This window comes from Agelaius tricolor, unplaced genomic scaffold, assembly GCF_023055355.1.
Source record: "Agelaius tricolor isolate 1412-34295 unplaced genomic scaffold, bAgeTri1.0.p SCAF_71, whole genome shotgun sequence".
NCBI lineage: Eukaryota > Metazoa > Chordata > Aves > Passeriformes > Icteridae > Agelaius > Agelaius tricolor.
Genome location: NW_027269331.1, coordinates 867,524 through 894,749, shown reverse-complemented (window position 1 = coordinate 894,749; position 27,226 = coordinate 867,524). Strand labels below are relative to the sequence as shown.

The window sequence follows — 27,226 nt, the reverse complement described above, 5'->3', positions numbered from 1 at the left end:
TGTAAAAGTTCTTCTTGAGGCTCCTTCAGAACTTCCTGCCACAACAAGCAAGCATTGCAGGAGAAGCTTTGGTTTTGTAGGCAGAGACTGTTCTGTTCAGAAATGTTTTCTAAGAAAATCATCATGTTGATTTCTTCAATCTTTTCCAATCCCATACTTGAGGTTTCTTGGTGCTCTCCACTGTGAGGGCGGGTCTAAGGCCTCATTTTTCTTAGTTCTGCTGTATTTTTAGTAGGACAGAGGCTCAGAGAGTGGGTGAATTCCTGATGGTCCAGAGAAGATGGTTTCTGTGACCTCTGTCAGAACAGTTTTGAGACTCCCGAGAACAGTGTGGTTTAGAAGCTGCCACTTGGTTTCCAGAAAATCACCTACTCCCTTTCTCCTTGCAGGAGTGAAATACTCCTTTTCTACCTGGCTTCCTCTCTAACTCTCTAAATAAGCTTTTGAAAGGCTTTGATGCTCTGCAGTTCTCTAATGTGGAACATTTAGACCTTCAGGCATTGAATCTGATATTTGGGAGCTCCTGGGTTGCTAGCCTGTGAAACAGAGCAGTCCATTCTCCTTTCTGTTTTCTGCATTACTGTTTTGTTCATCTGAGTGAATGACACTGTCCATCTCCTTCATGGAACTGCTTGAAATAGGGAATATTATTATTTTAAACACACTTGCTTTAATGAAGTTCTATTTCCTAAAAAAAAAAAAAAAAAATACCCTGATCTGCAGATCCTCAACAGCTGTGGGGGATATCTGAAGAGGATAATGCTACTTTTTTTTTTTTTAACAGCCTTTCTGTAAAATTAATATGTGACTGAAAATGAGTATTACTTTTGCCCATTTTTTGGCCTTTGTATGATTTTCAGGTCCTCTGGAGGGATAGAATACCCAAAGCAAAAAAAATGTTAACTGTTTTTCAGGCCAAAATGTTACTTAAAAATATGCCTTTCAAGTTTCTCTATAATGGATGTTATTTTAGCAAACATTTTGTAAAATTCTTTAATCACTTAGAGGTGGATTTACATGGGTGTATATAACTGAGTCACAGTGAAAGAACAGAATCAATTCATTTGAGCTAAAAGGTACTTGAAGCTTCTGTGTGAGCAGGTGAATGACTAAGTCTGCAGAAAGGACAGCAATCCAACACGTGTTCTGCCTTCTACCTGCTTGCATGTTCCAGCTGAAGCAGCACAGCTACTGGGACTTTTTTGTTTGAATGCTGGGCTGAAGAAGGAAAGGCCAATTTGCAGCTTGTTCCTGGAAGCTGCATTGTTCTTCATGTATAAAAAAAAAGAAAAAGAGCTTAAAATAACAGCTGACAATCAGAGATTCTAAATAAATCCTGCAGTGATCAGTGAGGATGTTTCCCACTTGCTTTCCTCATCTTTTGGATAATGATGGAGATGCAGTTTCTGGTCTCAACATAGAATTAGAGGTAATACCAAGCAAGGAGCCCTCAATCTGGCTTCAAAGTGTTGTGGTGGCATTTTCTGGTCTAACTGCCTCTCTCTTCATGAAGGCTTTCCAGCTCATCTTCCTCTTCTCTTTCTGGTCACGTGGGTTGGGTGTTTAATCCCTGTGCAGCCGTGGGGCTGAAATGATGCCCTGGATTGTACATCACACCTGGATTTCTGACTGGCCAGAAGAGTTCTAGGGAAGTGTCACAGATTGCTGTGACAGTAAAATAAGTTGGCAGTTTTTATCTTTGCCACTTCAAAGGTGTTGCTGTCCTCTGTCATGACACAGGGTTTGTTAAGTTGGTGTGATTATGTCACGTGCTGTTCAAACCTTCTCTGCATACAGAAGATAAATGGTGATTTAAGAAAGCTGGATTCAGCATTGGTGCTTCCTTTTGTTTCAACAGAGTAAAATAGTTCGTGTTCTGAACCTCTGGCAGAAAAATGGAGTATTTAAAATTGAAATAATTCAGCCTCTCTTGGATATGGCAGCAGGAACCAGTGCCACTGCACCCATGGCAGAGAATGCTACTAACAATGAAGGTAAGAATGATATTTAAACTTCTGCTCTCAAAGGGCAAATGGCAACAGCACAAAGTGCCTGCTCTTAGTTCCAGCAGTGACATAGCAATAAAGTCAGCTTTGTCACAAGGAGCAGCCAAACTCATTTTAAATAAGTACTGATACTGTACTTCAGAAATTATCAGCATGTGAATACTGACTTGGGAAACATATTAAATGTTTATCATGTATGTATGCATGTGTACATATATATATGAGTGACTTCAGTGTGCCCTCTTAAACAGATACTATTTTTTTTTGCTTTGGAATATTTTTATGTGATTTCTCAATTTTATAATTCTGATGTCAGTATTTTAATGCCAGAATCCAGGTAAGTAAGTGGGATCTTAGATGTTAAAGAGCTTCATCTTCCTTTCAGTCAGCTTAGTAGCTGAAAGCAGCAGCTGTCAGTGTCTGAGTGTGCAGCCCTGAAAGTCTTGGGCTGGTGTTTCACATCCAGGTTCTCAAAGAGAACATTTGTGCCGGGGATTTTGCACGGGCTGCTGCCTGAGGAGCAGTGACCTGCAGAGCCCAGCAGTGCCAGCCTGCCCACAGTGCCTGCACTGACCTATTTAGTGCCACAGCAGAGCTTCCAGGGAATATGCATTGCACAGTTCCTTCTTTCTGCAGAGAGCAGCTTTTTGGCTCTGCACTCGTGTTTCACACTGAGCTATGGTAACCTCCTTATTTACTGTGCTCATGGAGTAGGACTGGGAAAATGGAGCGGAGGGACTGAGGTGTGCTGAGGGACAGCAAAACACTGAAATCATGTCCAGCTGTGTTCAGGGAAGTGTATCCCATTAAAGGCTTTCTAAAGCTGCCAGAGCCAGGGAATGCCTTGGCATCCAAGCCTGGGAGCAGAGTGGTGGCTGTACAGTTGAATTTTGGGACAGGTGAGGGGCACTGCCTGGCCAGCTCTCTCTCTCTCCTCAGTAGTGGTGAACAGGTTGGTTGCCTTCTGCAGAGATCTTCAGTGAGGTTATTCACATGCACCAGAGGGGGTAATTTGGCCCTGCAATAAATATGCTAATGAATAATAATAATAAATATATTAATGCATTATGTGAAGTAGAGTCTGTTTCACCCATAAAAACAGAGAGAAATGCAAATTTTCTCCCTTGAGCAAGCATATATCCTGCTGAATGTATTCAGGAAATAATTGGGGAGTTACTTTATATTTAAAAACAACACATACCTTTTTGCTTTATTTTTATGTTGCATTTCACTTCTGGGAAAGTATTATTCAACACATTTGCCTGTGCTTGCTGCCTGTCAACATTGGAGTTATTTGAAGTGCAAACAGAGCAAGGGCTTTAAAGGAGTTGCTATTGCAAGGCAAACATGTTTGCTTAGTGTTTCTAACTAAATATTTCTGTCTGTGGAGTTTTGTTCAACTCACTCCTTGTACAGCTTTATTCTGTCCATTAAAACAGATCTGATGAACAATAGTTACAGTATGTAGGAACTGATGGGGTTATTGCTAATTTGCTTGGTACTGGCAAGATGTTGATTAAAAAAGGTGTTGTAATGTAAGGCAGAGAGAATGGGCACACTAATAGCATGTCTTAAATTGTGATCTCACAATTGTGAGTCTTTTCCTGGAAAAATGAGTAAATATCATTTTCCTGGTGGGAGGATTTATCCATCAGCTGCTGGTGTGGCATGTGCATATGCAAAAGGGACATGTGAACAAACTTTATCAAAGAAAACTGCCTCTGAAGTAATCCTTAAAAACCTTTAGTTATTGCCAGACTTCTCTGCAAAAGTTCAGTTACTGGGGGAAACTACTGAGAGAAACTCAGCTGCTCTTCCAGTGAGCCATGAGATGGTTGATCCAAAAGCATGAGCCAGGCCCTTGGAAGCAGATCCACCACATTCAGGGTATTGAAGCTCACTGCCTAATGTTGTTTGAGTGGTGAGAGCTTTCCTAAACCTGCACAGCTTCAAACACAGAGCTGGGAGCTGAAATTCCGTGTGGGAGCAGCTTTTCTGTCCCAGTGCATCCCAGGTGCAGGTGTGAGCCGTGAGCAGAGCACTTGATGGCAGGACAAACAGAAAATGCAGCTGGGGTGCTGCAAATAGGCCCTTCTGGGATAAAGAGGGGGTGCAGGCAGCAGCCACTTGTTGTGGGGAGCAAGAGGCACCTTGTGGAGTCTGACAGCCCTTCCTTCCTGTGTTCCTGGCCACCCCCAGGCTCGCCGCCCCCTCCGGCCAAGGTTCCCTCGGAGCCGCCGCAAGTGACCGCGAACTCGGTGCCCGCCGTGCCACAGCTGCCCAGCTCCGATGCCTTTGCAGCTGTAGCCCAGCTGTTCCAGACAACACAAGGACAGCAGGTAACCTGCTCACTGCTCCCCTTCAGGTCCTGCCTGAAATGAGGGGAAATGGTGGCATTGGCAGCCTGGGTTTGAAGCAAAAGAGCTTCCCGAAGGTCTGGTGGGAAAGAGTATTGAATTCTTCCATCCAATAATTGTGATATTTGATGATACTCAGTGCCTAAGTAATTAGTTATGAATTGGTGCTGTAACAGGGTTTCTGGAACACATGGAATATCTCAAAGAAAATGAAGAATTTTATTGTTCAGTCCATTTAAATGTTTGCTGTGTTGATGGGCCTGAACACTGCAGTGTTGGGATCTACTGAATTTTGCTACCAAAGTATTTAAATAAGGGACTCGTGGTCTTGCTGTTAATGCTCCACAGTTCAATCAGGTTGTTGCTGTGTTTGTCCCCTGCCACAGTCTGTAGTGACATAAAATTTATATCCTACAACTCTTTCAATACTTGGTGTTTATATGAGGAGATTCACTTCATCCTGTCTCATGTTTCTGTAGCTCCAGCAAATCCTGCAGACCTTCCAACAGCCTCAGAAGCCCCAGTCACCGGTCATAGACAACACTGTGATGGCTCAGGTTCAAGCTATTACTGCTCAGCTGAAAACCACAGCAGCACAGCCCCCAGAGCAGAAAGCTGCTTTCACAGCACCTGAGCAGAAAACATCATTTGACAAAGTAAGTTCTTGGTTTGCATTTTCTGAAGCTGGAGAAAACTGGTTTTGGACAGTTTTTATTTGGTATTGGAATATGGATTTCTGTTTCCCCCCAATTCTAACCTTGTCTTTAGTATCAGAGCTTACATTGATTGTAAGAATGTGATAATAAAGATATTTTGGCTGCCAGGTGGGTAAGATACAGAAAAAATAGTTGTGCTGATGTGGTTTCTTTCAGAAGCTGCTAGATCGGTTTGACTATGATGATGAACCAGAAGCTGTGGAAGATTCAAAGAAAGAGGATTCAGCTCCTTCCCCTGCAGTGTCTCAGCCAGCTTTGTAAGTTCTGTGTCTTAATAAAACTAAGAAATCTTTGTCCTAAAACATTTTTGGGTTAGAAAGTAGAGTAAAATTTCAAGTTAGTTCAGTTTAACTGGTACAGTCCAAATTTAAAACACTGTTAACAGTTTTTGGTGCGGAGATTTTTGTGTCCCTTTACTTTGGTGATCTGGTGTTGCCTCATTGGTGGAGGACTCTATTCTGTAGAGAAAAGCTCAGTTTTGGTTGCAAGATGAGTTCCATGTTTTTACAGTACATCTGAGGGTGTCAGGGCATCACTGGATCAGCTGGATTGCTTTACTGGCTGGGGAAAGCTGCTCTTCCAAACGTTGTGATAGTTTATAGTATTCAAGAAATAAAAATTGCCTTTGCAGTTTTATGTTGGCAAACATTCCATCCCCGCACAAGCCAGCTCAGGCTCCTGTTTCCCTTTTGCTGTGCATTATGATAAAGTCTGGAATGACATGACCACATCCCAGTTTTTTCCACAGGACCTCTCTCTCATTCAGTGCACAGGCTGGATGGTGCTCAATGCCGGGGTTAGTCCACATTTCTTTTTTCCCTGCTTCAGTACGTGGCCCCATGTCTTACTCTCTGTATCTGCATCTAAAGCCTGCTCTCAAAACCAGAACCACTAACTCTGTCATCAGCTTTCTGACTGTGTCTCTCACCTCGAGCACTTCATGTCCACCCGTAGTAGCTCATTAAGGGTCTCTGAAGGAAATGCATAGTATTTGCCTTAGAATGCAGATGGAGCTCTGGAATACAGAAAGATGAGGTAGGTCACAGGCACTGCTTGTGTCTGCCCAGCTGGAGGCTTGTGGGCATGTTTATGTTCTCTGTCCTTAGTGCCTCACAGCTGTGCAGGGTGTCCCTGAGGGTGGCATTCCAGTACTCCCAGTCTGGGGCATGCAAGCTCAGTAATTCTCTCTATAAAATACTGATCTGTCCACAATCTTCTCAGAATTGTCTTCAGACGCTGCAAAGTTCCATTTCCCATCACCATCAAATTCCTTTCTCCCCTTGAAACCCTGCTGAGTTTCTTGCACAGGCTGCATCGTGCAAGCAGGTCCTGTTACCTGCACAGACCTCCAGAATTCCCTGAGCACTGTCCATTCTGTGTGTTGAATCAGGAAGTGATGGGCATCACTGTAATAATCCTCATGTGATACCCACCCCCTTCTGCTCTGCCCTGTTTCCTCCCAAACCAAAGTGTTTTCTTACAGCAAAAGTACAGCCAGTTTCTTCTCCTTGAGGAGAAAAGCATTGCTTCTTTTGTTCCCAAAAGAGGAGCTGCAAAAGGAGAGAATGAGCCTAAGGCAGCAAACCTTCCTGAAATGTTTCTGCAGGCTAAGATCTTCAGCAAGCTCATTTAAGTACAGGGGCGAGAGAGGCTCTAACCTTTGTGTAGCATTTCTTTAAATGTGAAAGGACTGCTCTTAGAGTGGAGAAAAGATCAGGAAGCCACTCTTTCTTCCTTTTCTTTTTTTGTTGGAAACGGGATCATAGCAAAGATAATTGTTCTGTCTAAAATAACAGCAAGAATGTGTAAATGTGCATAGAAATCTGTAAAATAAAGACAAATCTGTGCATCTACTGACTTGTCTCACCAAAATATTCCTGGTTTTAGTGGGTTTCCAGGAGAAGGCATGCAACAGCCAGTATTTCCTCAGCTCCCAAATATGGATCCTTTTCAGCAGCGGATGATGGGAATGCAGCAGGATCCGATGCGGCACCAGGTAACCCAGGCTTTTCCCTTTTGTGCTTTCCATCCTTTGCTGTTTTCTTTGGTGCAGCAGGAAGTGATTTTCCTGCTGGTGAAGAGTGAATGTGGATTAGCCCTCCATCTTCCAAAGAAACATATTTTTAGTGTCTGTCCTAGTCAGGCTTTGAAGGACAAGATTGTTACTTCTGCACCCAAATGCTTGGCCTGCCTCATCTTTGCCCCATCTTTTGCTGTGACTTTTGAGCAGACATAAAGCTTTACTTGAGCCTACTGGGAAAACAAATTATAATTCCTTCTCCTAGCTGGAATTCTGTGTTTTTTCTTCTCCCAAGGTGCCCCTCCCTCCAAATGGGCAAATGCCAGGTTTTGGTCTCCTGCCTACCCCCCAGTTCCCACCCATGGCTCAGCCAGTGATGCCTCCAGCAGCGCCAGTGCAGCCAACTTTCCAGTCTCCCTTCCCAGTCCAGGCTGAGCCACACCTGCAGAAACCCCACCAGCAGGTGAGCAGCCCTTGCAGTGAGCAGACCGACTCAGATGCTCTCATACATGTCTTTCCCAAATGTGTGTGGATTGTCCTGGAGCAGAAATGTCAGCATGACCAGGACACAGCTGGCTATGAGGCTGGCTCTGCTGGGAGATAACTCCAGGACTTACCCCTTTCCTGTATCCAGCATAATTCAGGCTTAAAGTAATTTCTTATAACATCTTGGAGAAAAGTTGCAACAGATCTCACTTTGCCTGGGATTTTGGTGATGGAGCATGATCCACTGACTGATGTTAAGGAATAAAATCATATTCTGTGGAGATGCAGGTGATGGTGAAAAGGGGTGAAATATGGAAACCAATAATTTGCAAATTGAAAATGGGAATTGTGTGAATTATTTCTATGGTGCCTTTTCGGTGGCTGTGTTAAGTACAGGCAGTACTGGATCCTCTCCCTGCTAGTGACCACTGAGTGAAGCTTTTGAGTCACATTACTCTTTGATTTCACACACTTGAATATTCAATATACTTTCAGTGCTGCTAATTTAGTCTGAGCATAAAAAGAGATAGAATGCTTGTCCTGCTCACCCGTAACACCTGTCAACTTCACGTTTTAGGATATGGAAGTGGAACAGCCTCCCATTCAGGAGGGAAAGCGGCATGTTTCTGACAGTAGGAAATCAAGATCTAGATCTGCATCAAGGTAAATGAGTGAAAGTTCTTCTAGTGCAGGAATGAAAAGCAGATTAGCAACTCTAAGATAATGAACCTCTCCCTTCTAGGGAAAATATGATGTCTGTGCAGTTCTCTCTCACTAGGAGAGAGCAACTTCCATGCCTTTCAGTCCAGAGTCAATTTTACAGAGGCAGAATGCGATAGTTTAATTTGCCTGTGCTCTAAAACACTTTTCTTATTAAAACATTTGTGATCTGTGACTTTGTGTGCCACTGAGCCAGTGTATCACATCCCAGCTGACTGAGCAGGTCTGGCTGCACTCTCTGTTTAGTTGCAAGCAGTCATCTTGTTCACCAAGATGCAATTGCTCTGCACGATTTCTCTGAAGCTCTGCCACGCTTGGAGTGGTTTAGAACTTGAACACGATGCAAAATGTAATTTCAGTGGCAGAACTTACTTGTAATTTATAATTTATTTATAATCATTTTTAGCCATTTCTTTGTAAACCAGTGAACATTTGCCTCGTTGATGCAGGTGTAACTTTCCCTGTGTTGAAGTGGACGCAGTTTTGATGGTCAGCTTCAGAACGAAATCAGTACATGACGGGAAATTTTTTGTGTGACCGAGGCTGACGCGTTCCCTTGCTGAGGGAGCCCTGGGGGTGTTGTCCAGCTGAGGCTGCGTGTCAGGCTCTGAGCAGGGCGGCTCTGGTCCCCACAGGTCCCCCAAGAGGAGACGCTCGCGGTCGGGCTCGCGCTCGCGGCGCTCGCGGCACCGGCGCTCCCGCTCGCGCTCCCGCGACCGGCGCCGGCGCTCGCCCAAGTCCCGCTCCCAGGAGCGGCGCGAGCGCGAGCGGGAGAAGGAGCGCCGCTCCAAGGGGCTGCCCCAGATCAAGGCAGAGACCGTCAGTGGTGAGTGTCCCCTCTTCCTGCTTCCCCGGGTCGCTCTGCACCTCCCCGTAGTGCCCGGCAAGGTTCTCTCTGGGCTCCTTGGGGTTAACGCTGCTGCTGCTGCTGCTTGTGCTTTCCGAGGGCCATCCAAACAGGGCAGAAATGAACTGCCTGGTGATTCCTGGCAGGAATCTCACCGCACTTCCCTGTGCTTCTCTGCTCATATTTAGCATTTCTGGAGTAGCTCCAAGTTTGAAATATTTTGGCTGTAAAATATGAAAAAGCTGAAATCCCATGTTTTTCTTTTCCTTCCTTCAACACATATAAGGTAAAGCAGATTTGTCTGAGGTGAACAAAATGGATTTGAGTTAACTGTAAATTATTACAATTTTTCTAAGTATTCAGTCTTGTGTATCTCTCCAACCTGAAGGGGAGATTTGACCTGGAAAACACACAGGCTGATGTTTGGATTTCTGATATAATCCTGGCTTTATAGACCATTTATAGACCAAACATAGTAGTTGTGTTCTGAAAATTCCTTGGGAATGTGGAATCTTCTCACCAAGTAAAATAAAAACATTCTTTCTCATATAAGAGAGACAAAACCCTGAGGTGTTTCAAGAGCCAAGACCTGGTGAGTGATGGTCCCAGGGGTGTGAAGGCCTGCAGAGCCCTGGAGCTGCTCATGGAAGCTCCCTGGCAGTGCTGTGACATGTGCTGCTGCCAGCACCTTTCCCAGGTTCTGTCATGTTGGCTGTCAAAGTTTGCACTTCTGTATCTCTCAGGTGGAAAACCTGGATGAGTGTAGAATGTTGCTGCAGTAATCTGCAGCCTGGGGGATACCTTGAGCTCCTTTCCTGGTTATTACCCTGCATTCAGCATGGGATAGGTGTTGGTTATCTGTGCTGTAAGGACCACCTGTGCTAACTCTTGGTTGTAGTTTGCAGTACCACACTCTGGGTAGGACAGCTGGACAAAAGGACAACTCAGCAGGATGTGGGAAGTCTCTTGGAGGAGTTTGGCCCCATTGAGTCCATCAATGTGAGTAGAAGGGGTGCAGTGTAAGCTGCTTTGATGTGTTTGGGTGCACAACGTCTCTCCAGGCTGCTCTGAGGCAGAGTCATTTCTGATACATTCCAAAGAGCTGCCTCTCATTTCCCATGTCTTGTGGTTTTGGTGTGGGCACTCAGAGCATGTGGCTGACTTGTACACAAACAAGAAGGGAGCTGCTTTGGTTTCCTGCAGTATAAAAATGCAGATTACCCCATTTTCATAAAAATCCTGCTTTCTCTGCAGGCTGATGGCTGCAGAATTACATCCCATGCTTCTGAGTTCCTTGGCTGCTTCATTTTATTTGATTATAGGAGCATGGACTCTCAGCTGGTGTTCTTGTTGCTCTTCTGTCATTTTAGCCATAAACACAGAGAACAATTGTTTTATTTTGCTGTATTTAAGGATATTTTATGTATAAATTACAGCTGTTCCAGTAACTTCAAAAATTTTATTCATTCAAACAAACAAAAATAAGTGATTAATTTTCTTTCTATTCCCAAATTTTGTAAGAGAGCATAGGAGGTTTTTCCTCAATTTCATGATAAATAAAAATTATTCCAAATCTGCAGCTCCAACTGAATGTGGAGGTGCAGCTGGCAGAGTGAAGGGGGATACTGTTGTGCATTCCAACAAAGTAACTAATTGCCAGATGTTGGAATTTACATGAACGCTATTGTTTAGCAATTTAAAAGGATTAAATATGCACAAGTCAGCTGTATATTAGAGTTATGGAGGTTTTCAGAAGTTATGGAAGTTTCAGTTCACTAGAGATGTGAATTTCCAGAAGATACTGGCTTTCTTAGCTTCTTGAACTGTTTTTTCCTTCCATACTTGCACAGCCCCTTTGGAACACCCCCTGATGTCCCAGTTTGCTGTAACTGAGCATTTGTGTGTTGTTCACTGTTTGTTAGCCACAAAATGAACTTTCTTCCCTCAAACCCCACCCAGATGATACCGCCCAGAGGATGTGCCTACATTGTCATGGTGCACAGACAAGATGCCAACAGAGCCCTCCAGAAACTGAGCCGAGGCAACTTCAAAGTCAACCAGAAATCCATCAAGGTACTGCTTGAAAACATCAGGCTTTCCAAAGCTGCTGTAATTACTGACATCCTGTCTCATCTCTGCTGGGCTTTGGGGTATTTCAGACTCATATGAGTTCTGGAGATGATATTCTGTAAAATCCTGAAAAAACACATCAGTGAACTGGTTTTTGAGAATTTTTGTTCCTGGTCTGTAGTGGGATTAGTGGAACCTTGTATCAGTTTCCTTGAAAGATTGCCAATAATTATCTGTTTAATCAACAAAAAGGGTGCCCTTTTGCTCATTACAGGGGACTGGCACTGTGTGTTTCTTGTTCCCTGTTATTTGTCTCCTAACAGAGTTTCATTACATATGATAATCCTCCAAAGAGTACTCATAAATAAGGAAATGTGCATCAATTAGTGAAGTTCTTCCTTCTGTAGAATGTCAAATTGGTGTGACACTGTCCTCCAAAGGGAAATGGAATTAATCGTAGTGGTTGGGGATCATCAGAAGAGGCTGGCTTTATACATTTTTACAAATGACGTGCAAGAGTTAAGCCAAGAAATAGGAACCAAGTCTGCTTAAAAAAAAAACTTTCTTCAGAGTTTTGTAGCTGTTTCACTTACACTTTTTACCCTCAAATGCTGTTTTGTGAGAATGAAATATTAAATCCATGAAAATGGAAACATTTTGCTGACCAACTTGTATTTCCCCCCACCCAAGATTGCCTGGGCTCTGAATAAAGGAATAAAGCCAGACTACAAGCAGTATTGGGATGTAGAATTGGGTGTGACTTACATACCATGGGACAAAGTCAAACCTGAAGATCTGGAAAGTTTCTGTGAAGGAGGAATGCTGGACAACGAGACCCTTAGTCCAGGTACAGTGTTACTGCATGTTTTGTTACTGAACCTTTATTTCAGGGTTTGGCTCTTCTGTCCAGTTTGCCCAATTAGCTGGTGATTATGTGCTCTAATTGTAGCATCTCTTCATGCTGAACACACAAAAATCAGTTGTGTGTTTTAAACAAAAATGTAATGAATCATGAGCATAATGTCAGTGTGTTCCAGTCCTCTCAGTGCTTTTCTCTTTCCCAAAATGCCCCCTCACTGATCCCTCTGTGTGCTTAGCTGGCTTTTCCCAGGAAGTTCTGATGGACAATAGGAGCTATTTCTTCCATAAATTAGGTTTAAAGCTATATTTGACATTTTTGTTATTTTGCTGCAATTCTTTAGAGTTGTATTCTCCTTTTCTATGTTTGAGACTTGAAGATGTTGGGTTTTTTAGAAACCAGTTCTCAAATTAGTGGCCAAGCTGCTGCCTTCTTGCCTGAGAGCAATAGCATGAACCTGTTGAAAGCTTGTCCCAAAGAGCCTGACAGTTTTTGTCACAGATAATGTAACAGAATCCTGGGTGTGTATGAACACTGTCAGTGCAAAGGATTGTTAAATGACTACTGAAAGGAACAAGTTTATTTGCTGTGTTTAAATGAATTTGGAGTTTTTACTGTCAGAAATAGTAGAAATGCTTCTTAGCTCTGTGGTGTTATTACCTGAGTATTTTCAATTAGGCCATTTTTGTAAACATGACTAAGCATGTTTCACATGGCACTGCTTGTCTGATCTGTGTCTGTTGGGATTTTGTTTTGGGCAGAGTGGAAGGGAATTCCCAAGAAGTCTGAAAATGAAGTGGCTCAGAATGGAGGCGCAGAAGCTGCACACAATGAACCAGTGTCACCTATTCCCAAAGCTTTACCTGTCCCAATTCCTGTTCCCATGCCTGCACCAATAACAGTACCTCCTCCACAGGTGAGAGTTGTTCCACAGAAACAAACAAAACTCACTTCAAATAATAACTCAGGGAGGGAGGGAATGCCATGAATGGGAACTCTGTTCTCTCAGTCACAGAGAAATTACTGCAGTAGAATCTGTGTTATAGAAGGGCTGAATTGCATCTTCAGGTTTTGTGATTGGCTTTTTTTTTGCTGTTTGTTTTATTAATTAATGTTCCTCTAAAAGCTTTTCTTATTGGCAGATACTCCACTACTTTTATATCAGTAGTTTCTTGTCAGAAACTACTGACAAGAGCTAATTTAAATGCAGAGTTTGATATAAATCAGAAATAAAGGAAAAGGAAACACCAGTCACTCTAATGTGCAAACTCAGGTAGTGAGAAAGAGACAAGCAGAGGTTTTTAGTTGCCCTGAAGTTGTGAGCATTCCAGTGGATCCTGTCTGGAAGTCCATCATGCTGGGTGCAAATGAATCCCAGGCACTGTGTGAGGGCTCTGTGCAGGTGAGTTACCGACATGCATCAGCACAGAGGAAAATTCTCTAATTACAAAGGCAGACAGGGCTGGTGTTGATATTTTCAGTGATGGGAGTTCTGGAGTGCTCCTGCATCTTCTGTGCAAGTGCCCCCTTGTTGCAGAGGAGTTTGGGGTCGCTGAGATGTCCTGGTGGAGCTGGACAAGGACAGAGGTCCCCAGCAGGACAGAGAGTCATTGGGGCACTCTTGGGGTGACCCATCTTTCCCTTTCCTTTTTCCCAGGTTCCCCCCCATCCATCAGGGCCTCCCGTGGTTGGTGCACTCCAGCCCCCAGCTTTCACAGCACCTTTAGGAATTCCCCCTCCTGGATTTGCCCCCGGGGTGCCGCCGCCGCCACCGCCTCCGTTCCTCCGGCCGGGCTTCAACCCGCTGCATTTACCTCCAGGTTTGTGGGGTGGGCCAGCCCGGGCCCTGCTGGGCCAGAGCTGCACTGGGCTGTGCCAGGGGGCGCTCAGGGCTCTCTCTGCTGTGCTTCTTGTAGGATTCCTTCCTCCCGGGCCACCACCTCCCATAACTCCTCCGGTCTCTGTCCCGCACACTCCGGCAGTGAACATCCCAAACTGTAAGTGCTGGGCCCTGGGGAGGGCAGGGAGCCTGCAGGAATTGCTGCCTGGTGCTCAGTGTGTCCTTGCCTTGTTCCTCAGCTACAGCCACTGGTGGGAATGAGGACACTACAAAGGAGTCATCTGTAGGAAATCCCATCCCAACAGTAGTTTCTGGAGGCAGAGGGAATGCTGAAAGTACTGACACTTCCAAAATCTATGGCACTGTTCCACCTCCTGTAGCACCTACCAACGTCCCTGCTCCTGTCACCCAGGCTGTTCCACTCCTTGGTAAGTGCCCTCCTGGGTAAGTTCTGCACTTCATTGTTCCCTACATTTTAAATACCATTTTGGTTTGGCTGCTGACTCACAGTCCAAGGGAAAGGGAAGCACATTCTTCTCCACTTGTTGAAATTTCTGTCCTACTGTTGGCTTTCAAATCAATTTTAAAGACCTAATTTTGCACAGGAGAAACAGTCAATATTTTTTACTACTGAAGAAACAAAGCCATGATGTGTAAGTTACAAATTCAAATACTGTCCACTTTTAACAAGTGAAGGTTTATACAGTCTAGACAATGAACTTAGAGCAACACATCTGTACGACATAGGAACCAGGTTTTACATTAGATATACATAGGAACATGGTTTTATATGGTTTTATATTAGATATACAAAATTAACATGCAGAGAAACTATTTTTAGTGTATTTTTGAAATCTCTGAGGATGGGGTATATTCTTGTTATGTATGGAATAAATTGTTTTAATAGAACAGAAAACCAAGAGCTTTTATGCAGTCCTGCAGTAGGACAGGTTTTGAAACCTTTTAAAGAAGATATTATTTAAATATTACCAAATGTTTTTCTGACTAGCAAACCCAGGGTAATGGGAGTATGTTGCATAAATTACTTTTCCTAATATGATACAAACTTGGTCAGGTTTTGAAAGGGAGTGTGAACTGTTACAGAACTCTGCTCAATGCTTATTTTATGATAGCTTTGGATGGGCCAGTGTCAAGAATTTACTCAAGAAACTTGTTACCTGCAAATTTTAGTGAGATTATTGCATTTGTGGGATTTTAGGTCTCTACATGAGAGCCTAGGAAATGAATGAAAAAGTTAATTTTGTGTTAGTGGGTTTCTGCCCAGAATTTCAGTGATCACTGAAGAAAATCAGATTTGTCTCCCTGAGAGCTCACTGCTCTATTGGATGTGAGGGCTAAATTTTCCATCCATGACTAATGATTTATGGATCCTGCATGTTGGAAACTTGACAGAAGACCCTTTCAAAACAGAGAACAGCTTAAGAAACTGGTGACACCATGGAGTCAGGGAATTTTGTTAGGAATTTCAGAAATTCACACCTTCCTGCTGAATGACACTTTCTGTAAAGGTAGCATAGAGTTTTGGAGTTCCACTGTCTCTGCACTTCAACCTGCACTTCATATTCCTGGCCCTTGGGATGTGTGAGGCTCTGAATGATTCTGTAGCAAACTGCAGCAAATACCCACCAGACTGACAACACGGTGTCCTTCTCAAGAATTCCCTGGCAGTATTTAATGCTCTAGCTACTGTAGGAGGCCACGTTCCCCACTGGAGAACATGCAGGATGTTGGAGAACAGCAGCTTCAGAGTGGAGTGAAACCCTGCTGCTGTTGTGCTGGGTCCATGAGCTTTTGGCTTGTTCCATGTGCTTCCATGAGGTTTGTGTGCTGGGACAGACAGACAGCACAGAGCTCCACGTGCTGGGAAGTGATTCAAGGGGTTGGGTTCAAGTTACTGGAACCACTGAGTGAGCAGAGTTTGTGTAAGAGTTAATCAGGTGTGCCAGCACTGCTGACACGGATGGGAATTATCCCAAGGGAATGTGGGCTTTGTCCAGTTGGGAGAGATGGTCAGGTCTGGGTAACAGTGACATGGAAATCTGGCTTCATACCTAATTTATCAAAGCAGTAAGGATGGCTCCTGTGCCCTCCCTGGACAGAAGATCCTTCAGGCCAGCCTGAGCACTTTGGGCTGTGTTGTAGGAGTCAGGTGAGGAAACTTGGGACACTTTGGTGTGTGATGGTTGCTCCTCCGAAACCAATAAAATCTGTTGTGAAGGCAAGGTGTGGCTTTGCACATTGGGACAGAGGAGCAGGTGTCAGGTGTGAGGGAACTGGCTCCAGCAGGACAGGCTGGGTCAGGAAATCACCTCAGGGTTTATCTCAGAGCTCTGGGAGTTCATACCCAGCTTAGGAAACTGCTTGAATGTCAGGTACTTCCTAAAACAAAAGAGGACTTCAGCTTGCCCCAGGTGTGTGTGTTTGTAGCATGAATTTCCCTGAGCATTTTCAGTAAACTGGGATGTGTTTCTGGACTGCTCTTCAGGTTTTTAGTCAGTGCCTGATTTGTCAGGAGAGTGAGGAAACTCCAGTAGTTCTACAGTTGCTTTAGCCTCAGCACTGAAGAGGGTTGATATTTAAAATAAATTTAAAATAAAAAGTGTGCAGCTCTCCAGACAATGCAGTTCAGAATGAAGGAGTTCCAGGTACAATTATGTTGCTTCAGTGCTGCAGTTTGTGTAGAAATAAGGTTGAGAAATTTAATGACTTATTAAATGTGAAACTTCCCTCCCTCACCTCATGTTCATGCTCTGGTAACCCACATCTGCTCTGCTGCTTTTAAGCAGAAGCACAGGCTTAACTTCAGCTCTTTAGTTCTCACTTATTCTATTCTGCCTTGTTTTAATCTTCTGGGGGAGATTAAAAGATGTTTTTACCAACAGGAATATCCCCAAATCTCAGAATTCCTGGGAGACATCATTAGCTATGAGTCTTGTCTTGTCAGATCTGTAGTTCTGTCACAGGAGGAGTTTAAACTGGGTGATTGCAGACCTGGTTATTGACCAGGAGGGGAGAAGGCTTTACATTTTAGAGGAAGGAAAAAATGCAGAAAAAAAAATGCTGTTGGTACTGGACCATTTCTCTCCAAGAGTGGGAGCTGTGTCTGACTGCTTGGAGGGGAAGGGGAGAGGATATCATGGACTGGGAAATGTCACACGAGTCTTCTCACTGGCAAAATCCAACTTCCTTCCAATAAGAATTTAAAGAGCACTCAGGTGAAAAGGTTTCTGTGAGAGACATCCCTAAAAGTCAGGGGTGTGGTGAGAGGGCAGCACAGCAGGCTCAGCTCTGTCTGGGGACAGGTGCCAAAGCTGGACAGGGGAGGGATGAACACCATTGCAGCTGAAGGGGAGCTGCACCCAAGTGCAGTTTTCACTGCTGACATCACTAATTCCAGCACCAATTCCCACAGTGTTTCATCCTGGTTTTAGCCAGGCAGGGGCTGTGTTCCTAGGGCAGGAGGTGCTGCTGGTGAGCAGGAGCAGATGGGAGCAGTGTGAGGGCTCTGGGAACACCAGACAGTGCTCCTGGTTCAGACTGAGGAGGCACCTGCCCTGGGGTGGTGGGAAGGCCTCAGCTGGAGCTCAGGATTCTTCTCAGAATCCTTCTTTCCAGCTCCTTGTGTTGGTTGGTGTCCAGGAGCTGTGGGCTGAGCTTTGGCTGACAGTATTTTTGGAGAAGGAGGTTTTTTCCCTCCTATGAAGAGCATAGGAATAAAACTGGAAAATAGTTGGTGCTGGATATGTGCTATAAAGGATGAAACACTATTACGAAAAAAAAAAAAAAAAGAAGCAAGGAATGACCTGTTGAATTTCCTTTTAGTTTATATTGCAAGGTTTATTCTACTGAAGTGAATCTTTGTTGTGTCCCTTTTCTGTGGAATGGCAAAGAGAGCTGTGCTCCAGCTGTATTCCAGCTTCCTCTCTGCCTGTTTCTGGTGCTGTGCAGCTGTGGGGTGTTCAGCTGCTGTTTGTGGCAGAGGGAAATGTTTGAATCCCACTGGAGGGGGTGAGGTGTATTCACCAGGAAGGGGCTTTGGCTGCAGTCGGTTGGGAAAGCAGGAGGCTGAGCTGGGGCTCAGGGGGAGCTGTGGCTGCACCAGGGCAAGGCTTTCCCAGGGAAGCCTGTGGGATCAGGGGGAGCTGTGGCTGCACCAGGGCAAGGCTCTCCCAAGGAAGCCTCTGGAATCAGGGGGAGCTGTGGCTGCACCAGGGCAAGGCTTTCCCAAGGAAGCCTCTGGGATCAGGGGGAGCTGTGACTGCACCAGGGCAAGGCTTTTCCAGAGAAGCCTCTGGGATCAGGGGTTAGTTGCTGCCCTGGGCACAGTCCTTGCTGCCAGCAGCACGCAGAGGCCAGGAAGCTTCGCTCCAGGTTGTAGGGCGCCCCTTTCCCGGGATAAGCCGAGATGATCGGGTTTGAGGTTCGGGAGACGCTCTGCATGCCTGGTGCCGGCTCTGACTGTCCCTTGTGTTCCTTGCAGGCACCCAGGGCGTGGCGCCGCCGCCGCCCGCGCCCGTGGTGGGGCTGCAGACTCCGTCCACGGGGCTGCTGGGCGCCCGGCCCGGGCTGATCCCGCTGCAGCGCCCGCCGGGGATGCCGCCGCCGCCGCCGCTGCCGCGCTTCCCCATGCTGCCGCCGCGCCACATGCCGCCGCACATGATGCACCGGGGGCCCCCGCCGGGCCCCGGCGGCTTCGGCATGCCTCCCCCGCACGGAATGAAAGCGCCCTTCCCGCCGCCCGGCCACTTCGTGCGGCCCGCGGGCGGCCAGGGCGGCAGCGAGGAGAACAGGGACGGGCGGCAGTTCAGGAACGACAGGCAGTTCACGGGCAGCAGAGAGCAGGAGCGGTTCGGGAGGAGATCCTTCGGGAACCGGGCGGACAGCGAGCGGGAGCGCTACGGCGGCCGCGACGAGCGGGAGCACGAGCGGCCGGGCGGGCGCGACAGGCGAGACTGGGGACGCCGCAGCCCCGAGCGCGACCGGCACAGGGACTCGGAGGACAGGAACAGGCGCTCCAGCGGCCACCGAGACAGGGAGAGGGATTCCAGGGATCGGGAGTCTCGTAGAGACAAGGAGGAGAGCCGCGGCAAGGAGAAGCCGGAGGTGACAGACAGAGCGGAGGGCGACAAAAACCACGAGTCCCACGGCGGCAAAACGGAGGGCGCGGACCTTGTTTCAGAACTGGCTGCGGGAGACGCCGAACCCGCGGGCGCCAACGCCGCGCCGGAGTCAGCGCCCGAGGCTACCTCATCCCTGGAACAGGCGGACAAGGACACGGGCTCGGCGGCCGAGGCGCCGCGCTAGGGCTGCCCGCCCGCAGGGCCGAGCTTTGGTTGTACAGTGCTGTAAATCCGCTTCCGCCCTTGCGCCCCCGAGGCGGGGCGCTGTGAGCAATTTGATTGCTTCCCTTCTATTTAAAATAGCCACAACATAACATAAAATACTGAAGAGATGATTAAAATATTACCCATTTTTGCTGTAACTTTTTTAAAGTTTTGACTTTAAAAAGTTTACGAATCAGAAGTAGAAGTGCTTTCTATTTTTTTTTTAATTTAAGAAAAGGTAACGGTGAAAGCTCCTCAAAACAATAGGGATGTGTTTTTAATAAACTCTATTTTCGTAACAAACTTTTAACGTGTGCTATTCTTCCTACGCTGCACTGAAGTGGAAAAGGAGTGTTCAGCAGCCTAAAGTTGGAACTGTTAATGCTGTACTGGAGTCTAAATTAGACTGGTTTGGTTCTGTTTGTTAAAGGAAATCCATCTGTTTGTGTAGCGATTCACAGAAGTGAATTTTTATTTGTAACAGTCCTCTGGAGTTTTAGATTGCTGCATTTTAATGAGCTACTTGACCACCCCGGGTAAAAGTTAGTTTTAAGATGTTAATTGCGGAGTTAACTGTTTTAGTGTTTGCAATGCAATCCATTCTTTGCTTTATTTTTTTTTTCCCTCCCTCCTTTCAATTGGTTCTGTGGTTCCTGTTGCTCTTAATTTGCCTTTTTTTAAGTAACCCCTTCAGGCACCGACCATCTGCTCTGAGGTTACACAGTGTGTGCCTGCTCTGCAGCTTTTGTACTTGTTGGGAGTGAGACCTCGGAGGCACCAGGATTCCAGCCTGGCTCTCCAGGCAGGGCTGGACAAGGACTTGGCCCTTCCTCCATGGACACGGGGCTGCTCCTCCTCGCCCTGCCAGAGGTAGGTTGTGCCCCCCTGGGCTGGTGACAGAGGGTGTTCCTGGTGTTCCTGGGTGTTGTGGCACCTCCTCTCCAGAGCCCTTCCATGTCCTGTCAGCTGTGCCAAGGGCAGGTGCAGTTTCTCTGTGGCTGATCCCTGGGGCAGGGATGCTTTGGGAAGTTCTGCCCACCCCACGTGGCTCAGAGCTCCCATAACCCCAGCAGCACCAGTGTATGAATCCTGTGCATATTCAATGGTTTTTTTCTCCTTGCTATAGGTGTGTTCTACCTTAAAAGCTGGGGATTTTGCCCCAAGGGAAGGGCAGCTGCTTCCTTACATCAGTCCTTTTTTACAGCTGGCCTGCTGTAAAAAAGGGCAGAGGGAATTGTCTCTGGGGAGGGAGAGGGTTGGGAGAGCCACTGTGGAGCTCTGGACTGGGGAGAGGACATCTATTTTTATGTTCTTGCAATAGCAGAATAAAGAGAGAAAGAACCTGTTTACAGATTGTAGTGACCTCAACTTCCATGTGTTAAAACTCGTGTCCTCCCTCACTGGTTGTTTGCTGCTGGGCCCACGGGACATTCCCTTGTCCCACAAATCGAGGTCTGAGCCTTGGAAAAAGCTGCCCCAGCTCCGTAAGGAAGGAAGGTTTGTTTCACTGAGAACACCTCCTTAAAGAGCTGGAGACAATGAGAGACAAAGGCTGCTGTGTTCATGCAAATCCCACCCCTGTTCTCTGCCTCAGTAGGGATCTGAAAGCAGAGCCTGGAAAACTGGAACAACTCTTTACACCTTCTGCAGCAGAGCCTGTGCATAACCCTCACAGCAGCAGCAGCCCTCTGGAGGAGGCACAGAGAGGTGAAGACTCACACAGTGCTCTGGCAGCAACAGGGAACGTAAGTTCAAAGCCTTTTTACAGTATTCTGCTCTACTACCCAGCTCCCTTAGTGCTGTGCCTCAGTGGAGTGGGGTTACCTGGGACTGCAGCCTGCTCCCTCCATGAATATCCTGAAGTGCAGAAGAAAGGAACATTGGTACAAGTCCTCATGACTCTTTTCTCTATGAAGAGAGAGCCTGAAATCTGTTTCAGAAGGACACACCAGAACAGGATGGAGGCTGGCACTGGCCCACAGTGGGCACTTCGGGGATTCTGCCTGGAACCTCTTGATGGATGGAATTTAACCATGCACCTGCTGAAGCCAGGCCCCTTTTCCCAGCAGGGGCAGGTTTGGGCCTTTGGGTTTTTTATCCTGTTCACAGACAGCCAGACCCGGGTGTATCTGCCCAGAACATTTATTACATAAGTTTGAAGCCTACAAATGCTGCCCCTGCCCCAGGAGGAAGCCCTGACACACCCAGGGGCTGGAACAGGAGCACTACTCACATCTTCCCTCAGAGCAGGGATGTGACACGGAATGGTGGCAGCAGGAGCGTGAGCACAGACCACAGAGCCATTCCGTCAGGGACGCTTTAATTGAATATACATCATACAAAACTCGGTCAGTCTCCAGCGTGTGAGTGCTGCTCGGGATGCAGAGGAGCAGGAGATTGATGACACATCTGGAAGTTGCAGGAGGAGGGGAAGGAGCAGCAGGAGGAGCACTGCAGGCAGCACACTTAGCACTTGGCAATCCCAATCACCCCGCAGGCCAGGCGGGGCCCCGCGTTCCCAGTCAGCAGGCTCTCGTCATTGCCCCCTTTGCCCAGGTCATCCCGCCTCTCGTGCACCTGCAGCACAATTGAAGGGACCTTCGTTAATCCAGCCATCACTGCTCCTGGCAGCAGCAGCGGCACCTCCACACCAGCTACACACTGCCAAACTGATCTCCATGCTGGAAACTTCCCACTGCACCTGCCCAAGGGCGCTCCAGGCACCCACAGCGGGAAGGAGCAGAGTTAGAGAGGGACATCTCCAGGAGGCTGGCAGGGACGTGCCACACCAAGGCACAGAGGGATGGATGTGAATGCCCTGTCCCTGCTCTGGGCTCCCCACTCACCACCATGGTGCGGCCGATGATGCAGTGTGGTCCCGAGAGGGAGATGACGGAATCCTGGATGGACACCTCGGCCACGCCTCCCTTGGCAGTCACATTGCCCAGGTCTCCCACGTGCCTGCACGGACACACAGCAATCTCTCAAAGTGGCCTGCACCCAAAGCTCTTCTAAGGCAAGGCTGGGAGTTTATGTTACAACACAACAAAGGCTCCCAAATCCAGTGGAACAACCTTTCCTGCAGACCTGGTGGACACCACCGCTGTTCTCAGAGCTTCTGCTGTCCAGGACAGCTCAGCTATTCCACAGGCTTTTGGTTTAAGGAGGATTAGGAGAAGCGGTTTGTCAGGCAGCAGGTCAAAGGCAGTGCAGGAACTGCTCAGTCCCAGCCAGTGCCAGGGATGATTATTCCAGTTTGGCATTACCCCATCACTTGGCACTCTGCTCTCCCACACAGCTTCTATCAGCTGCATCTCTGCTGAGCCTTCCCTGGAGAGCTGAGCCTGGAGCAGTGGAATTGTCACAGGACTGCTGGCATGCTGCTGTGCTGTGTCCTGCACAGCAATCCCTCAAAGTGCAGCTAATCCTGTGGTGTCAGGCTCCTCTGTCCAGATTCAGAACCTGGACTACTGACACATCTCTGCCAGGTGATCAGCTCAGCCAGCCCAGGGCTGACAACCAGCTTTCTACAAAAATTCCTGTTTTTAACCAGGTCCTCCAGAACTGGGTTAATGACAGCTCTCCTCTGAGGAATCTCCTTGATTTAAGCTTCCAAGAAGCATCAGTCCAGTTGTTTCTTACACTGATAAAAGCAAGATCCACTTCTTGCACCCCCTCTAAGGAATCCCCCTGGCCAGAGCCAGTCCAGGAGCAGGATCTGCCGAGGCTGCAGAAGCCCCAGTGTCCGTGCAATCCCAACCTTTAGCCCCGAGCAGCGGCTGCCAGGGCCCCGGCACACGTTCATGCTGTGTCATGCAGGAGCTGGCTCGGATCCAGCTCTGCCCGGCCTGTGGCTCAGGTGGGATTTGCCAGCCACCGATGGGAGCGTTCCAAGGGCCATCCTATCCCTGTGCAAGGCCAGGCTGCCTGAGCCCTGCTCCCCAAATCCAGCAGGCACAGCCATACCACTTCCTCTGGCACCCACCCAAGGGAACTGCTGTGAGAGCTGCTCCCAGGGAAGAGCCAGGTCTCATCCCGCTCAAATCCAGATACCCAGCATAAGCCCTCGTTGCAGGCCCTCGCTGTTCCCTCCACCCAAGCTATAGAAAACCAGAAAACGTCCCCAGGAGAGTATTTCACACCACACTCTCAGGGAAACAAACTGCTGGAGTTACCAAAGAGCAGCTAAGTGACCTCGGGAACCCTGCAGGAATGCCCAGGGATTTTCTGGCAGTGCCCGTGCCCTGGACTCACCTCTCGGCATCGCTGGGACCCCCGTGCTTCTTCTGCTCCGGGTTGAAGTGGGGGCCAGCACTGGTGCACCCTGGAACAAGCACAGCGTCAGAGCAGGATCCCGGGATAAAGCTGCTGCTCCCACACCGCTCCCAGCCACAGCAAACAGCTCCTCTCCCGTGCCATGCCCTGCTAATCCCCTGGAGATAAATCACTGCCACAGCCTTCCAAGTCCCAGGCTCAGCCAGGAGCTCTCTTATTTCATAACGCTGAGTTATCCAAGCGCTCAGGTGAGTGCTTGGTATGGCAGCTCTTGACCACCAGCCTCAACACGCTCAGGGTATTTATTATCCAGGAAGCAACTCCTCGGCAGTGGTCACGATTTCCTCACACAGATTTGCAGCCGTGAGACCCAAGCTGCTGCTGCTGCGACACCACGAGCAGCTCTGCAGGGCTGAGCAGCCCCTGTGCAGGGACACCTTACCATTGGTGTTGTCCCCGAACTCGTGGACGTGGAAGCCGTGCTCTCCATCAGCCAATCCAGTGATTTTCCCAGTCACTTTCACCGGTCCAGTACCCTTCAAAGGAGAGCATTTATCAGCACAAGGACTTTGCCATTACACGGCTCCGTGTCAAGCCAAGGTGACAGAAAGGCCCTGCCACGAGCCCAAGGCAACGCTGTCCGGAATGTCTGCGTTCGTTTAACGCCCTCGAACGATTTCCTTTATCACTAAGCGCAAGGGGTGCCTGTTATCTGACGGGGCCTTCCAGAAAGATCCCGCACTTTGGCAGAGTGACCCCGCGGCCGCGCTCCCCGGCCGGCCGCAAGGGAGGGCGCAGCTCCCGAGGGCCGCGGCCATTTGGAACCGCAGCGCCCTCGGGCTGAGCTCGCCCCGCTCCCTCCGCCACGGCCAGCAGGCTGGAGAGGGACATCCCGGGGGCTCCGCACCCACCGGGGCGGTCCCACCGGCCCGGCCGTGCCCTCACCTGCTGCTCGAAGTGGATGACGCCTTCCACAGCCCCCTCGCCGCGCATCACACACACGGCCCGCACCGCCGCCATCTTGTGCCCGCCCCGCCCGCTGCGCCCGCGGACTGCGGGCTGGCCACGCCCCCGCTCCCGTTATATAGGGCGGGCGGCCGGCGCCGCGGCCAATCGCGCTGCGCGCCGCGCACCGCTCGGCCAATCGCAGCGCGGGGAGGCGGGAGCGGCGGGGCGCGCGCGGCGGCAGGAGGCGCCCTCTGGCGGTGGAAGGTGCGTAATGGGGACCGGGACCGGGACCGGGAACGGGATGGGGACCGAGACTGGGACCGGGACCGGGACGGGGATCGGGATCGGAACCGCGATGGGGGTCGGGATCAGGATCAGGATCGGGAAGGATTCAGAGGGAGCGGGACCAGGAGCGGTAGAGGGTCCGCCGTGCCGTGCCGTGCGGACGAGCCGCAGCGCGGTGTCCCCGCTCCTGCCGCAGCTGTGCCGGGCTGCGGGCGGATGCTCCGCTCCCATCCCGAACTGGAATGCGGCTGTGAGGCTGTCCCTGAGCAGCACTGCTGTCATCCCGGTCCCGGTGATCCCGGTCCTGGTCCCCGTTGTGCACCTTCCACCGCCAGAGGGCGCCTCCCGCCGCTCTGCTGTCACTAGAGCTCTCGGCCCCGAGGCTGTTCGGAACCTAAATCAGAATCACAGAGAGATTGGAGAGTACCTGGGGCTGGTGTGGACACCCTGTGCCAGGGCGTCCCACCCTCCCAGGGAACAATCCCTTGCTGATATCCCATTTAAACCCACTCTGTGTCACTTTGCAGCCATTCCCCCTCTGGGCTCTCTCCAGCAGCTCCAGCTCCTGCTGCTGTGTCTCACCTGGGCACAGGAACAGAATCCCCCCTTCCTGCTGCCCACGGGGTTTTTATTAATTTCTGTAAAACCCAAGTAGTTTTAAGTGACTTTATTGGGGCCTCATTAGGCCAGGGAAGGATGCAGAGAGGTTGTGGTTGTTTCACACCTCACACAACAAAGACCAGAGTCACCTGAGGCTCAGGTGACATTACTGCAGCAGAGATTTGTTTGTTGGAGAGCACCAAACCAAGTGAAAAAAACTTGATCCACGTAAATACCTGGAGGCTGTTTGTCTGAGAGAGAGAGAGACACACATTGGGATTTGTAGCCTAACCCTGGGAAGATGCTGGGAAGACAGCCAGCCAGAGCTTCCTATCTAGGAAGGGTGAGATAAACTCCTGGGAGTCACTTGTGAGTAAACGGGGACAGCAGCAGCACCCTGAGCCTGCTCCAGCAGGAGGAGGAGAGCTTCCAGTGCCCTCCAGCTGGCCCTTGCTTGATTTAGAGAGGTTTCTAAACTTTTTAAAAATGATAATGTCTTGTTTTACTTCCCTGCAGAGCTTTCTCTTACTTTGAGTCTGCTCTCCAAAGCTGCCCTGATGTTTTCTTCAGGTTTATTGCTTCCTCCCTGCAAGTGAGCTCCAAGATGTGCCCTTCTCTGTGCTCCCACACAAATGTGGCACCAACAGATGGATGAGAGCCAGATGTGTCAGGTTTCTTCAGAGGTGAAGTGAAATAACCAGAGGTAATTTCAGAGACTGATGGCGTCAGTAATCCTGGGCTGCCCCAGTTGGGCAGGTTTGGTTATGTTTTGTCCCACATAATTCTTTCTTACTCCTTTATTTTCTTAAATCTCGCCAACAAGACATTTAAAAAAAAAAATCGTACTTTCTTAAAGTAGGTGAGAAAATCCACCCCCCCCCAGTGCAGTTGATTTTGACAGCACAAAAATCATCGTTTGACCCTGCCACACCAAAGGGTGACTTGATTATTTTGTCATTTGGAGTATCAGAGTCAAGAGAAGAGAAGAGAAGAGAAGAGAAGAGAAGAGAAGAGAAGAGAAGAGAAGAGAAGAGAAGAGAAGAGAAGAGAAGAGAAGAGAAGAGAAGAGAAGAGAAGAGAAGAGAAGAGAAGAGAAGAGGAGCATCTTGATTTTCTCCTAATCTGCCAGTTTAAAGGCAGTTTGGGCAACTTGGTTCTCTCCCAATCTTTTTTAATTTAAAGAATGAAGTAACTGCTGCGTGATGCAGGTTAACAGCCACCTAAGCTATGCAGAGAAGAGTTAATAAACTTCTCAGCAATATGTGACAAAGTAGCAAAAAATCCCAACCCTTAGGTCCTGTAAAAAGCTGGCCTAGAGCAAGCATAAATCCCTCGAGGGAGCAATTCCCCAGTGAGATTTTATACGAGTTAAAAATGAGGGAATTTTCAGAGTAGCATTTCCTGTGCTAACTACACGCGGTGCAAACAAATCCTACTTCCTGCCCGTGGAGATTCTGTGGGAAAAGCAGCGAGCTGGAATGTCCATCTCACCGTGTCCTGAGCAAAAGCTGTGTGTCAGGAACAATTCCCCTGGATTAGAGGGTAAGAAAAAGCCGCTCCCGCCTCCGGGGGATGCTGGCAGAGGGCACTCCCTGACTCGGCGCTGCTGAAATTCCCAGCTGAAACGCGCTGTGGAAATAATTATTTCCCTACAAACTGCTGGAAAACCCGCTGTTGGAACGAGGGGAGGTGCTGCTGCCATGCAGGGGGCTGGTAATTAAAGCAGTGTCAGCAGGAGAGCCTTTGTGTGGAACAGGCAAGATTAAAACCCGCATTGACTCGCGGCTCAGCTGAGCTTATCCTTGTGCTGCTCGCCCACCCTCTGCTGCTCCCCGAGCTGGGCAAGCCTGAA

At 48.3% G+C, this 27,226-nt stretch overlaps 2 protein-coding genes across 3 annotated transcripts in view; one reads left to right on the top strand and one right to left on the bottom strand.

The window, feature by feature from the left end:
• Window positions 1-19,569, top strand: part of SCAF4 (SR-related CTD associated factor 4) — a 28,825-nt gene extending 9,256 nt beyond the window's left edge. Inside the window, exons 5-21 of one of the 2 annotated variants that reach the window (XM_071417926.1) lie at window positions 1,859-1,994; window positions 4,206-4,345; window positions 4,843-5,019; window positions 5,236-5,336; window positions 5,828-5,875; window positions 6,967-7,075; window positions 7,395-7,562; window positions 8,163-8,248; window positions 8,941-9,131; window positions 10,051-10,151; window positions 11,112-11,225; window positions 11,913-12,069; window positions 12,843-12,997; window positions 13,739-13,901; window positions 13,998-14,078; window positions 14,161-14,349; window positions 18,423-19,569. In XM_071417926.1, the coding sequence (XP_071274027.1) occupies window positions 1,859-1,994; window positions 4,206-4,345; window positions 4,843-5,019; window positions 5,236-5,336; window positions 5,828-5,875; window positions 6,967-7,075; window positions 7,395-7,562; window positions 8,163-8,248; window positions 8,941-9,131; window positions 10,051-10,151; window positions 11,112-11,225; window positions 11,913-12,069; window positions 12,843-12,997; window positions 13,739-13,901; window positions 13,998-14,078; window positions 14,161-14,349; window positions 18,423-19,246 (2,940 nt within the window). In that variant the 3' untranslated portion in view covers window positions 19,247-19,569. The remainder of the gene's footprint in view (window positions 1-1,858; window positions 1,995-4,205; window positions 4,346-4,842; window positions 5,020-5,235; window positions 5,337-5,827; window positions 5,876-6,966; window positions 7,076-7,394; window positions 7,563-8,162; window positions 8,249-8,940; window positions 9,132-10,050; window positions 10,152-11,111; window positions 11,226-11,912; window positions 12,070-12,842; window positions 12,998-13,738; window positions 13,902-13,997; window positions 14,079-14,160; window positions 14,350-18,422) is intronic. The other variant, XM_071417928.1, reaches the window with a different exon arrangement.
• Window positions 19,570-21,569: 2,000 nt separating this feature from the next.
• On the bottom strand, window positions 21,570-24,624 carry SOD1 (superoxide dismutase 1). The gene is made up of 5 exons (XM_071417929.1): window positions 24,487-24,624; window positions 23,984-24,077; window positions 23,521-23,590; window positions 22,113-22,227; window positions 21,570-21,843 (listed from the first exon to the last, which is right to left on the bottom strand). The coding sequence occupies exons 1-5, from the start codon at window positions 24,559-24,561 to the stop codon at window positions 21,733-21,735; spliced, it is 465 nt and encodes a 154-aa protein (XP_071274030.1). The 5' UTR covers window positions 24,562-24,624; the 3' UTR covers window positions 21,570-21,732.
• Between the last annotated feature and the right edge of the window lie 2,602 nt (window positions 24,625-27,226).